Below are 12,867 nucleotides of genomic sequence, written 5' to 3' on the forward strand. Positions count from 1 at the left end.
CTGAGCCCCGTTCAATTCACAAGTTAAGCCCACATTTTGTCCTCTGAGGCCTGTCCCTTCCCTTAAGGCCAATCCTATATGTGTTTCTGGCCTTAGAGAGGCCAGAAAAATGGAGCTGCCGGAGAAGCGTGGCCTGGAAGATGGGAGGCTCTAGGTCCACTTGGCCACTTTGGGCTGGAGGTAGGGTGATGGCCCCAATGTCCTTCCCATGGCCAAGTCAGCACTGAGAAGGCTCCGGCCAAAGCTTATTGTAAGGTAAGCATGGGGTGGAGGGAAGGTACAGGGAAGTCACTGGGCAGGAATGCGGGCGACAGGAGTTACGGGTCGATTGATTTTCTCTGGAATTAAGACTTTTTGTCTGTACTTGGGTGGAATTTAGGACAGAGGGTGGGAGGGAGAGAAGAATATAGATGCAACTGGTTTCTCTCCCACGTCCCACAAACAACCTACAGCTTCTTCCCACGCCTAGGAGAAAGCAAACCAGGCCTTTCTCACACTTCCCACCCTCTAACGTTTCCCTTTTCATCATCACTTATTCCCCCACCTTTCCCCTCCTCCTGCCTGCTGCCCTTTCCACTCACTTCAGGTTTTCCTTCCTTCTCTATTGCTGTACGTCCATCCTACCCTTCCTTAAGTCTTGTGTTTAATAAAACCTGTTAATGCTCCCAACATGACCACCCGCTAGATTCACCCCCACTTTTGGAACCACTTATCTCTCCTCCCCTCCTCTCTCTTAGTCCCGTGTGGACAGATTTCCTGAGAGCAGGACAGATGGGAGACGAGGTTGAGTAACAACAGAAAGGGGCCTGGAGTCCTTCCCTTCCCCCATTCATATCAGGCCCCTCTTTTATGCCTCTTTGTTTTCTTTCCCACCTAGAATCCCTCTAAATCTATTCTCTGTGCAGGTAGGTGGAAGAATCATTTCCAAAGATTCTTATGAGTGCGTAGAAAGAATGCTGGCCGTGCTAAGATGATGCTCCTAGGTTCGTAAATCTGGCGATGATGGGAATTAGGATGCTTCGGTGCCCTTCAAGGTCCCTTAAACGGAACCCTTTCATGCAGTGGCTACTCTATCTCTTCTCACCTCTCTCAACGGTCTGACCCATGCTGGCGCTCCACCCACTATGAAAATATCAAGCATTCTTTTGGAAAACATCTATGAGAAAGGTTATGTGGGCACCAGGAACTATGTAGCACTAAACACATCAGACTTACACTGAATTGCAAACACATGTGAAGTGACAGAGCCATCCTTATGAAAAAACACCGATATATGGCAATGCATGGAAGAGCTAATTACTCTTGGGCCTTGTAAGAGGGGTAGAATTCAGATAAGTGAACAGGATGGGTAGGCAATCAGATTGGGCACTAGCCTGGAAAAAGGGACTGAGACCTGAGAAATTGAGGAGCTCAGTTTGGTTGAAGCCAAGGATTCTTAGAGGGAAGCAAGTAAAAAGAGGATTATAGTTAAGAGTGCAGTTCTGGGACTAATCAGACCTGGTTCAGAGTCTGAGCTCTGCTATTCATTCTCTGTGTGACCTGGGGCAGATTATGTGACCTCTTCAACCCTCAGTTTACTTATCTATAAAGTGGGGATAATCAACAGTACTTACTATATTTTATAAGCATGAGAACAATACATGAGAATGAAACAGGATATTGCTTGTGAAAAGCTTAGCATAGGGCCTAGCACATAGTAAACATTCAATAAATGTTTACTACTACAATGACAATAATTACTACCACTAACGATAAATGTTTTACTGCTTTTACTACTGCTGAGTGGCAGATGAGTCTGCAAAGAAAGGCAGGAGCCAGGTTGTGCAGAAGCTACTGAAAACCTAAGTGTGACTTCTTTCCTGTAGACAATAAAGAACCATGGGAAAAAATATTTTTGAGGAATTAACGGTCAGTTTTACTGGGTTCAGAACAGGGGTCCATGGGTGTTGAGGACCTCTATGTTTGTCAGGTTTTTCCCCCCCTCTACATTCTTTGGGACTCTTTCGTAGCCTCAAGAGCTGTTTTTCCTTCCAGTAATAAATCTTGGCCTTCTCCTGTCCTTCTTCAGAGTGGCTGTGACTGCCTGATACTTCCAGCCAACCTCACGAGCCAGCGCCCGAGGTAGGTGAACTTTCAGGTAGGTTTTAGAAGCACAGCTTGGAGGGCGGCAGGAACCACCATTCGCTTTTTCTTGTCTTAGGGCTGCTGGATTCCATCGAACACCTTGAGGTGGCCCGGGGAGGCCAGGCCTCACTCGGTCTCGGGCTTTGCATGGTCTGCCAAAAGATGCAGCTGGGAGCTCAGAAGTGGTAGGGGCTGTGGGATTGGTTGGTGTCCATCCCCTTGCCGTGGAAAGCCAGGTACTTCAACTCGTTTCTGTAGAAATTGCCAGAAATGTTGATGCCCTCATAGCATATGACCACCACTTTCCAACCCAGAAATACCTGCCTGGGCACGAAGGCCACCAGGTAGCCCAGGAGATGACCATGGTCATTGAGCTGCCTGTAAGAACCATGGAAAGTTTTTTTGGGGAGGAAATTGATCAAGGGGAAAATATTTTTTAGGAAGTTGACTTATGTATGATGTTGCACAGTGTGCGTCTTTGACTGATAAAAGCATATAAAAGGGTATGTTATTTGTAATCTTAATATGGACAAAGACAAAAATAGAGATAATAAAGCTATGCCATTGGCATTTTAGGAATCAATGACCAGATGGAGGAGTTGAGGTTGGGGGTGAAGGGTTAGGGGTCAGGGGCTTTCCCAGAGAGGTCAAACCAAGCCATTGAAGCTGCTGCCCACCCAGTCTCACCTCCGCAAGGACACAAAGCCAGAGACAAAAGTGTATTACCCTCTGTTGGGGTCGCTCTGACAATGGCCCAGGAAGTGTCTTCTCCACTCTTGCCTGTCTCGGGGCTTCCTCCCTAGTGGGCTGGGACAAGCCTATATAACCCTGTATCATCAGTCATTTTCCTTCACAAGGCTTCCAGGGCTCTCAGCTGCCCATGGAGACATTTTTCAAATAGTCCTATGCTGGAGTCATGAAGCCACAGGAGAAACAGAGTGCCTCTTCCTGGAACATCACTTTTACACAAATATTTAGGATAAATGTGAGTTTTAGATGAGACAAACATGGCAATATTTTGAGTGCTGTAATATCTCACAGATAATTTTAGAGATAATTGTTTTATATTTGTCTACAGAAGTTGATAGAAATTTTTGGCATATATTTTATTCAGTTCCCCTGTGAAAAGAACATCAGTGCAACCCTGCTGTCTCTCCCACGTATCAGAGTCGAGGAGGAGAGGCCTTTCTATGTTCTATTATCTTCCTGGGACAGGGACTCAGCAAAGCTTCCTGAATAATTAAACAATTCTGGAAAAGTGTAACACTAGGGAGTAGGTTTTAACACCAAAGAACTCAGTTTATTTTTCAAGTAAATGTTTTCTAGAGCCTTCGCTTGCTGAACTAAAGAAAATGTTTCTTTCCTGTCCTATATTTTATATAACACTTTGGACTTTCCAGGGTTTTACAAGCTATAATACTTGAATTTTAAAAACCCTCTTGAAGATTTTCTAGAGATATAATAGAAGACTCACATACATTTTAAAATATAAAACATGAGACTTCAAGGAAATTTTGCATTTGCCCTGGGCTGCATTGAGTTCCCCCTACAGATGGCCCATGAAGACAAATGCCATTAGAAAAGTATTTCTGCGGAAAAGTTTGATAAGCACTAATCAGCCCAGCTTTACCATAGCCCAGATCATCTGCTGGTTTTTCTTCACATTTGTCTCTGAATTTTCCCATGAAGATTTTGTCTAATGCACATCTCTCTTCCTTCAACAACGAACCACCTGAAGCTCCTCAAACCTCTGCCATGAAGGAGCATCTATTTATTAAAATATTAGTATCTACTTTTCATATTCAAGATCTTTGCACCTAGATTGATGGATGACATTTGTGGTCATGGGTACTTGCTGACATGTTTACTAATTCATTCATTCATTCATTCATTCATTCATTCATTCAACTGTATTTGTGGAGCCTGAGGTTCGCAAGGCACATATTGGGTACAACAGGTATGAATCAGACATGAAACCCATGGACGAGGGCAGCATGGCTCAAAGGTGCCTGTAACGCAATGTAGGGTGTCGTTAGGGAGATAAGTCCGTGAGAGCCTTGAAAATGTATTTAGCGCCATGGAAGGCTCTCCTAAGCTTCATCTTGGCATGCAAGATAGGGAATGATGACTTTGATCAACTCCATCCTGACACTGCACGGGAAAATGATTGAGTTTTCATAATTTTTGTTTGCAGCTTTCTCTCTAGGTATGTGGGGAAGATCCCATGGAACCACAGAACATCACGTGGGTGTCCGAGTTTGTCCTCTTAGGGTTCTCACAGACTCAGGAACTCCAGAAATTCCTGTTTCTGGTGTTTCTACTTGTTTATGTCTCCACCGTCTTGGGAAACCTCCTCATCATGGTCACAGTGACTTTTGACTCACGGCTTCACCTGCCCATGTATTTTCTGCTCCGCAATCTGGCTGTCATAGACCTCTGCTATTCCACAGTCACTTCTCCAAAGATGCTGGTGGACTTCTTTCATGAGACCAAGACTATCTCCTACCAGGGTTGCATGGCCCAGATCTTCTTTTTCCATCTCTTGGGCGGTGGAACAGTTTTCTTTCTCTCAGTGATGGCCTATGATCGCTACATAGCCATTTCCCGGCCCCTCCGCTATGTCACCATCATGAATACTCGATTGTGTGTGGGGCTGGTGGTGGCTGCCTGGATAGGGGGCTTTGTCCACTCCATTGTCCAGGTGGCTCTGATGCTCCCATTGCCTTTCTGTGGGCCCAATGTCCTGGATAACTTCTACTGTGATGTTCCACAAGTGCTGAGGCTTGCCTGCACTGACACCTCCCTCCTGGAGTTGCTAATGATCTCCAACAGTGGGATGCTCGTTCTTATCTGGTTCGTCTTCCTTCTGATCTCTTACACGGTCATCCTGGTGATGCTGAGGTCCCACTCAGGACAGGCAAGGAGGAAGGTAGCCTCTACCTGCACCACCCACATCATCGTGGTGTCTATGATCTTCATTCCCTGCATCTACATCTACTCCCGGCCCTTCACCCCCTTCCCCATGGACAAGGCTGTTTCCGTCAGTTACACAGTCATGACCCCCATGCTCAACCCCATGATCTACACCCTGAGGAACCAGGAGATGCAGGCAGCCGTGAAGAGGTTAGGCAAGCGCCTAGTGATTTGCAACAGGGAGTGAACTTTAAATGAAAAACTTCTTTCTGAACTTTTGTTTCCCCATGTGAAAGTGGAGGAAAGTCTTTATAGAGTGTGATAGTTAACATTAAATTAATAATATTTCTACAGACCTACTCCTGTGTCAGATACTGTTAGGCACTTTCACACTTTTATCTCATTCTCATAAAACTGATGATGAACATATTATTTTTACATTAAACTGTTTGACAAATAAGGACACTCATAGAGAAATGTCTGTCTCAATAATGGGCAGCCAACGAGTGGCAGCGGTTGGCCAGGCACGTGGTTCCTCTGACTCCAAGGTTAGAGGCAGAAGGTAGGGATGGGACTTGAAACTCAGGGTCTTCCACAACCACAAGGGAAAACCTAGGGGGCTCCTCATCTGTGGATCAATATCTGCGAGTCATGGTCAACAGTTTCATCTTAACTCTGGAATAGTCATGTTCTTTTCTGCTCGCTGCCTCATTACCCACTGTGGTGTTCAGGAAGTGGCCTCACTTTTAACATTGTATAAATATTTCCCATAAGGACATTTGCCCTTTGCATTTTGTTTCCTAGCAAATACTCCTCCAATAATCTGCGAACGACTCTACTTTGCCAACACAGTCTTTACATCATTTGGGCAGCGTGGCTGAGGAGTATGTAGTATGGCCAGGGAACCAAGGTCAGAGAAGGCAAGGCCGTGTCTGTTTGTGTTCCAGATTTGGGGTGTGGGTTCAGTCCCGGGGCTCACACCCCGGGGGCTTTCCCTTTGACTCCCTGCACTGGAAGAGAGCTCCTGGAAGGCAGAGGCCGAGCCATGCTCATCTTTAAATCCTCCCAGCACCTTGAGCAGCACCGTGCACGGGAGGCGTTTCAGCTTTTCCTGCCTCTTGCTATTCCTGTCGATTTCAGAGTCTATTTGTCTCCACATCTTATATTTACATTAATTCCCTCCATCTCCTTTGTCAAAGTCCCTGGCCACGTATGAGGCTGGTTCAAAGTTCAGAAGATAAAGTAGATTTTTTTTTGTTTCTACTTCCCTCCTAGCAACCATCCCACCCAAGAAAGAAAGGTCTTTTGGGGTTCTCTCTAAGCCATCATGGCAACTCTGACTCCAGCCTCTCCCACCTCTGCTTTCCTGTCCCCTTTCCACACATTTCTCCCTCTTCACAGGGGACCTATGGGGCTGAGGGGAGACAACACGGGCTTCGTGTCATGTTTGACCTGTGTGGTCCCTCAGAACAGCTTTCCCTCCTTTTATATTAAATTCCTTTAAGAGGCTGATGACACGTATCTCATCCTCTGACTTGTCTTTCCCCCGTGTAATGTCGGCACACTTTCTATTGTTCCCACTGGGACAAGCTTTCCGACCCCACCATCCTTCTGCATTTTCTCTCATATGACAACATCCTCCCTGCGATGTGATGCTCCCCAAATGACACGCTGCTGCACTGGGGGTGTGAACTCCTTCGGAAACAATGATCGCCCCCCTTTAAATATATATATTATAAGGATGTTTTGGACTGCAAATAGCACAAAAACCAGAAATAATGAGGAAGTTATCTCACCTTAAAAAAAGACTAGAAGATAGGAAAGTCCAAAGTTGGTTAATTCAGCAGCTTAAACACTTTAGGGCTCTGGGCTGGCTGCTCTGAAATTCCCTGCCTTTCCCCTCATGATGGCAGTATGGCTGCCAAACCTCCGGGCATCATATCTTTCTATTCCAATAATCTAGAAGAAGGACTAGAAGAGGCATCCATGTGATGTTTCATTTTTGCCAGGGGAGAAAAGTTTTTCTAGAACCACTCCAGCAGAATTCTCCTATGACTTGGTGACAGCACTGGGTTATTTGGTCACCCCAGTCTGCAAAGAGTAATGAAAAGGTGAATGTCTGGCTTTTTCAGCCAGGAGGAAGGGGGTTGGGAGTGGCAATCAATAGTGTTTGCCATATAGATATAAGCCCCTAGAAGCAGGGAGAGACATGATTGGCCTGACTAAAAACAATTTTTTTTTTAATTCCTCACCTGAGGATATTTTTTCCATCGCTTTTCAGAGAGCGAGTGGAAGGGGGAGAGAGAGAGAGAAACATTGATGTGAGAGCGACACATCGATTGGTTGCCTCCCTCATGTGCCTCAACTGGGGCTGGGGATGGAGCCTGCAACTGAGGTACATGCCCATGGCTGGAATCAAACCCAGGACCCTTCAGTCCTCAGGCCGATGCTCTAAGCACTGAGCCAAACTGGCTATGGCTAAAAAAGAAATCTATTTTTTAAAAAAAAAAATTATTGATTGATTTTAGTGAGACAGAAAGGGAGAGAGAGAAACATCGATTTGTTGTTTCACTTCTTTATGCATTTTTGTAGAAAAGCAAGCAAAAATTTATTGACCGCAGCAAAAACACACTTAGGACAGTGCAACAAGGAAGGGCATAAAAGAAGGAACAGGAGAGCCCAGGCGGGGCTGCTTTGGCTCACTGGGAAGTCAGGGAAAAGGGGGCCCTGGAGACAGGTTCAGGGGGTTAGCCTGGGATGGGCTGCGGCTGCCCATTGCTCCCCTGGTTGCAAGTCTCCTGGGGCCCTTTGGAGTTCTGGAGATCTGTGCCTGCGGGGGAAGGAGAGTGCACTGGGGCCTTAACTTTCAGGGGTTTTAAAGGCTGGGCATTTAGGGGAGGTCTGAGGGGATGATCAATAGAATATTCATTAGCTTTATGCTGATGTGTCGTTGATTGTTTCTTGTATGTGCCCTGACTGGGGATGGAGCCCGCAACCTTGGCATATCAGGGTGACGCTCTAACCAACTGAGCTACTTGGCCAGAGCATGAACGCTCGCATTTTATGGATGATCGGAGTCGACTTGGACATAGGTGGAGGTCTGGTTGGCAAAATAAAGGACAAGGTTTACAAGGTAATACGTTTCCATTGTCGTATACAAACATTTTCCCACCTTTGACTCTCTCTAAGTAAAGATCAATTAAGTTTAAAAGTGGAAGGAAACGAGAAAGAAGAGGAGGAAGGGGGGAGAAAGAGAGAAATCAAACCGGTTCATCTTGACGATTCCGTGAGAGCAAACAGTCGCTGTGCCGAGGAGCAGGTCAGTGGTTCTCGGAATGTGGTCCCAGGAATAGGAGCATCCGCAACATCTGAGAACTTGTTACAAAGGCACGTCCTTGGCCTCACTGTTGACCAACTGAATGAAAAAGCCTGGGGCTGGGCTAAACTAATTTGATTTTCAACAAGCTTTGCAGGTGATTCAAAGATAAGAATCACTGGCCTAAGAAATGGGTTCTTCTAAAACTCCCAGAGACTCTATTTCCTTTTGAAGAGACCCTTTGGATCTTGGCCTGAGAATCCTATATGCTATAAATCTCTAAAATGTTCATTGTCCTTGGTACTTTTGGCCCCCAAGGAGGACCTCTCAAAGAGTATGTGTTTTTGAGACATTTAGAAACTTTTTAACAACTCCCATTGCTCCTTTGGCCCCAGTGGTAATCAGCCCAGTCCTGCTTCCTGAGCCCAGTCCAAAAGCTTTTCCCTGAAGAGATTGCCTCTCCCCCTAGGGTCACACCCGTTGTTGTTTGTGTACATGACATATGGGCAGTGGCTAGGAAACGGAAGCTGCAGGAAAAGGACCTCCAAGGAAATGTAAGACCTGAAGCTTCTCTCTCCTTCTGACGGGCTGACGGGCTGAAGGACAGAGAGAGACGAGGGTTTCCTCAGCTGTAAATAGATCAGCTGTAAGAAGGATCTAGAAACACCTGCTGGAGGGTGGAGAGAATAAACAAGTGACATAGGTTTGATGGGAGTAAGTGTCACATGTGAGGAGAGCCTCAGACAGTAATGCAGGGAAATGTAATGTTGAAAACAGATGCCTCAGGTTGCATGCGAAAACCCAGGCTTTTAAGGACCAAATGAGGAATTGGCTCTGTGATTTAGAGGGAGGATGCTGAAAGCAAAAAATAAGGAAATACACCACATAATTCTTCATAGAGTCACTTAAAACAAGATAACATAATTGGCTACTAATTAACATTAAGTTAGAATATATATTTTTTTGAGCAACTGCTAAATTAGAGTTGCTGTAATAGGTGCCGGGGCTACTAAGTTATTGAATTTACCATCTAGTTAAGAGATACAACAGAAAAAAAGATAAAGTGATGACTGAGGTATTTATAAAGTGTGTTGGAATCCAGAGAAATGAGAAATTACTTCTGATTTGGGAGACATAGGGAAAGGAGTACACAGAAGGTGATATCTGAGTATTTAGGCTGAGAAGATAGTAGAAGGTATTTCAGGAAACAGAATTCATTACCAAAACTATGGAAATAACCAAGCATATAAATTCCTTTTTTCCCCCCAGTTATAAGAGAAAATTTATTTAGAAAGTCTCAGAGGTAGAAAAGGTGAGCCAGCTGGGCTGTGTGGGCTCAGGAAATAAGTTAGAGGCAAAAGACGCGCCCTTGGAGCTTAGGAGAGAGAAAGACGAAGGTAGCACAGCTGAGGGGAAGAAGGGGAAGGGAAAGGCACCGGCAAGCTCCAGAGGGGGAGAGCGTGCTAAGCATGTGAATTTGTTGAAGAAAAGCCAGTTCCCGGGTGTCAGGGATGCTGATTAGAAAGGTAGACAGAGGCTGCACTTCGTTGCTTTGTGTGACATGCTGAGAGAGAGTTGCAGGCACATGTGTAAGGAAGTTTTCTACCTGAAATTGATCTACAAAACGTGTTAGAAGATTTCTAAGAGTTTGAGTTTTAAGCTGAGGGCACTACACAGTCATTAAAAGATTATAATGAGGGAGAAACGTGATCAGATATGTTTAGAAAGGTCCCTTAGACAGCTCTCTAGAAAATGGACTAGAGGGGAAGCAGATGGAAGCGGAAGGATGAGACTGAAAAGACCTCCAATAGGTAACGGATTGCAGTAGGCAGGTGAGGGAGGATGGGAGGCTGAGACAAGGTGGCAGGAGTGGGAGGCCACTTGCCCCTCACTTGTCACCCTCTATCTCTCGCCCTCCATCCCCTTCTCCACCATTGGTCCCGTTCCCTCCACCGCCCCAGCGCCTTTCCCCACCTTTCCCTCACTTGCTCTATTTCTTCATCTCACTTCCTCTTAATCTCCCTCCTTTATTCCTTTGTCTAGTCCATTCCTCTTATTTCAGTATCATCCTTTGTTTTATTTTTATTTTTTTGTAAATACGTTTTTATTGATTTCAGAGAGAGGAAAGGAGAGGGAGAGAGAGGGAAACATCAGTGATGAGAGAGTCATTGATCGGCTGCCTCCTGCACGCCCCCGACTGGGGATCAAGCCCGCAACTCGGGCATGTGCCCTGACTGGGAGTCGCACTGTGACCCACAGGCCATGCCGGCCAGGCTCATCCTCGGTTTTCTACCCCTGTATTCAGTAACATCTAAAATCCTTATTGCTTTCAGAAGCGCTCTCTGAGTCCCCTTCACACAATTTCATCATCTATTTCTTAGCCCAGAGAATCTCTCTCCCGCTTCTCTCTCTTGTCCCAGCATACACACTGTGTACGTCCTGTCTTCACTCAGCAAGGGGCCATGGGTGAGGTGGGGAGGGGGGATGCACCCTATAGCTATTCACCCACCCAGCAGTCAATATCACAAGCGTTTTGAGTATTAACTATCAGCAAGATTGAGCACAAATAAATGATCAGATCCACATTTATGCCTCTGGGAGCTTACAGTTGAATTATGGAGGAAAAACATAGAAACGTGAAAAGTTCATTAACATTATACTGTGTAAAATGTTTCATGAAAAATGATGGGAGGAAAAATGTGTTAGAGACGGGAGGAAGAGAGGGTGTCCTTGGAGTAAGAGACTACATAGAGGAAAGTGATTATCATTTATTACTCCAGGCACTGTTCTAGGAACTTTATGTGTTATTTTATTTAATTTCCAAGACTAGTCTATAAAGAAAACATTTTAATTCTCACCTTGCAGATGTGGAAACTGAGACCCAGAGAGATTAAGTAATTTACTGAAGGCCAAATCTCAAGGAAATAGAAGCCCTGAAATCTGACTGCAGGTCTGGTGGACTCCAAGTGCGTTCCCACCACATTATTACACTGAATCTTGAAAGGCAGGTTGCATGCGTCTCTGGATGACTTTAAGATCTCATAAATATATATTCCAGCACCAACCTGTCAACTCTCCAGAGATAAGGTCATTTAATCAGCACCTGGTTATATGATGTGCACATGAGAATGACCAACATATGGACCTGGACAATTTGACTTAGCACCTGAGCACAGAAAGTGACTTCATGTATCTACATATGTGGTTCATTTTCCTTAGGTGCATGGAAAATACACCATGGAATCAGGGAACCTCACCTGGATATCAGAATTTGTCTTCCTGGGGCTTGCACAGACTCGGGAGCTCCAGCTTTTCCTCTTTCTGGTGTTTCTGTTTGTCTATACCACCACTGTTTTGGGAAACCTCCTCATCATGGTCACAGTGACCTCAGACTCCCGGCTTCACACCCCCATGTACTTTCTGCTTCGAAATCTGGCTGTCATAGACCTCTGTTTCTCCTCAGTCACTGCCCCAAAGATGCTGGTGGACTTGCTCTCTGAGAAGAAGACGATCTCCTATCAGGGTGCATGGTCCAGGTCTTCTTCTTCCACTTTCTGGGAGGTGCCATGGTCTTCTTTCTCTCAGTGATGGCCTATGACCGCCTTATTGCCATCTCCCGGCCCCTCCACTATGTCACCATCATGAACACTCAGCTCTGTGTGGGGCTGATTGTGACAGCGTGGATGGTAGGTTTCGTCCATTCCATTACCCAACTGGCTCAGATGCTCCCACTGCCTTTTTGTGGCCCCAATGTCCTGGATAACTTCTACTGTGATGTCCCACAGGTGCTGAGACTTGCCTGCACGGACACATCCATCCTAGAGTTCCTCATGATTTGCAACAGTGGGTTACTGGATATCATCTGGTTCCTTCTCCTCCTGGCCTCCTACTCAGTCATCCTGGTGATGCTGAGGTGCCATTCAGAGCAGGCAAGGAGGAAAGCAGCTTCCACCTGCACCACCCACATCATCGTGGTATCTATGGTCTTCATTCCAAGCATCTACCTCTATGCCCGGCCCTTCACCACCTTCTCCATGGACAAGGCTGTGTCTATCAGCCACACAGTCATGACCCCCATGCTCAACCCCATGATCTACACCCTGAGGAACCAGGAGATGCAGGCAGCCGTGAAGAGATTAGGGAGACATAGACTGGTTTGTAAAAGGGAGTGACAGTGGGTAGGTCACTTCTCTTTGGCTTTGTTTTCCATTTGTAGAGTGGACAGAGCTACTGTGTCTGTTCTCTTCACAACTTATGGATATATTGTGAGGGTCAATGTAGAAGTGAGTTTTGAAACTAAGCAACTTACTCAGATTTTAGGAAAAAGAAAATATCTTTGTTTTTTATTGTGATGTATGATTTGAATAGTCCTATGATAATAGAGTATATTCTCATGGAATCATTCTGGAAAGTCACTTCCTCCTTTCTACCTTCTTGATGGATAGTTTCCTCCTCTGATGACAGCATTTCCCCATGAAAGCAGTTCTATTTTCTGTATTTTGACCCCTTTTCCC

The 12,867-nt window shown here is 45.5% G+C and overlaps 2 protein-coding genes and 1 pseudogene across 2 annotated transcripts; 2 read left to right on the forward strand and 1 right to left on the reverse strand.

Moving 5' to 3' along the window:
- Positions 1 to 1,924: 1,924 nt before the first annotated feature.
- On the reverse strand, positions 1,925 to 3,685 carry LOC107535293 (large ribosomal subunit protein uL13-like; annotated as a pseudogene).
- A 647-nt stretch (positions 3,686 to 4,332) lies between these two features.
- On the forward strand, positions 4,333 to 5,284 carry LOC107535303 (olfactory receptor 4D1). Its single transcript, XM_016210699.2, has one exon. It carries the CDS (start codon positions 4,349 to 4,351, stop codon positions 5,282 to 5,284), a length of 936 nt encoding a protein of 311 aa, XP_016066185.1. The 5' UTR covers positions 4,333 to 4,348.
- Positions 5,285 to 11,590: 6,306 nt separating this feature from the next.
- LOC107535304 (olfactory receptor 4D2) lies at positions 11,591 to 12,525 on the forward strand. The gene is given in 2 exon segments (XM_016210700.2): positions 11,591 to 11,870; positions 11,873 to 12,525. Coding segments are annotated over 2 exon segments (933 nt in total).
- Positions 12,526 to 12,867: the final 342 nt, after the last annotated feature.

Source organism: Miniopterus natalensis, chromosome 17 (genome assembly GCF_054644295.1).
Source record: "Miniopterus natalensis isolate mMinNat1 chromosome 17, mMinNat1.hap1, whole genome shotgun sequence".
NCBI classification, from domain to species: domain Eukaryota; kingdom Metazoa; phylum Chordata; class Mammalia; order Chiroptera; family Miniopteridae; genus Miniopterus; species Miniopterus natalensis.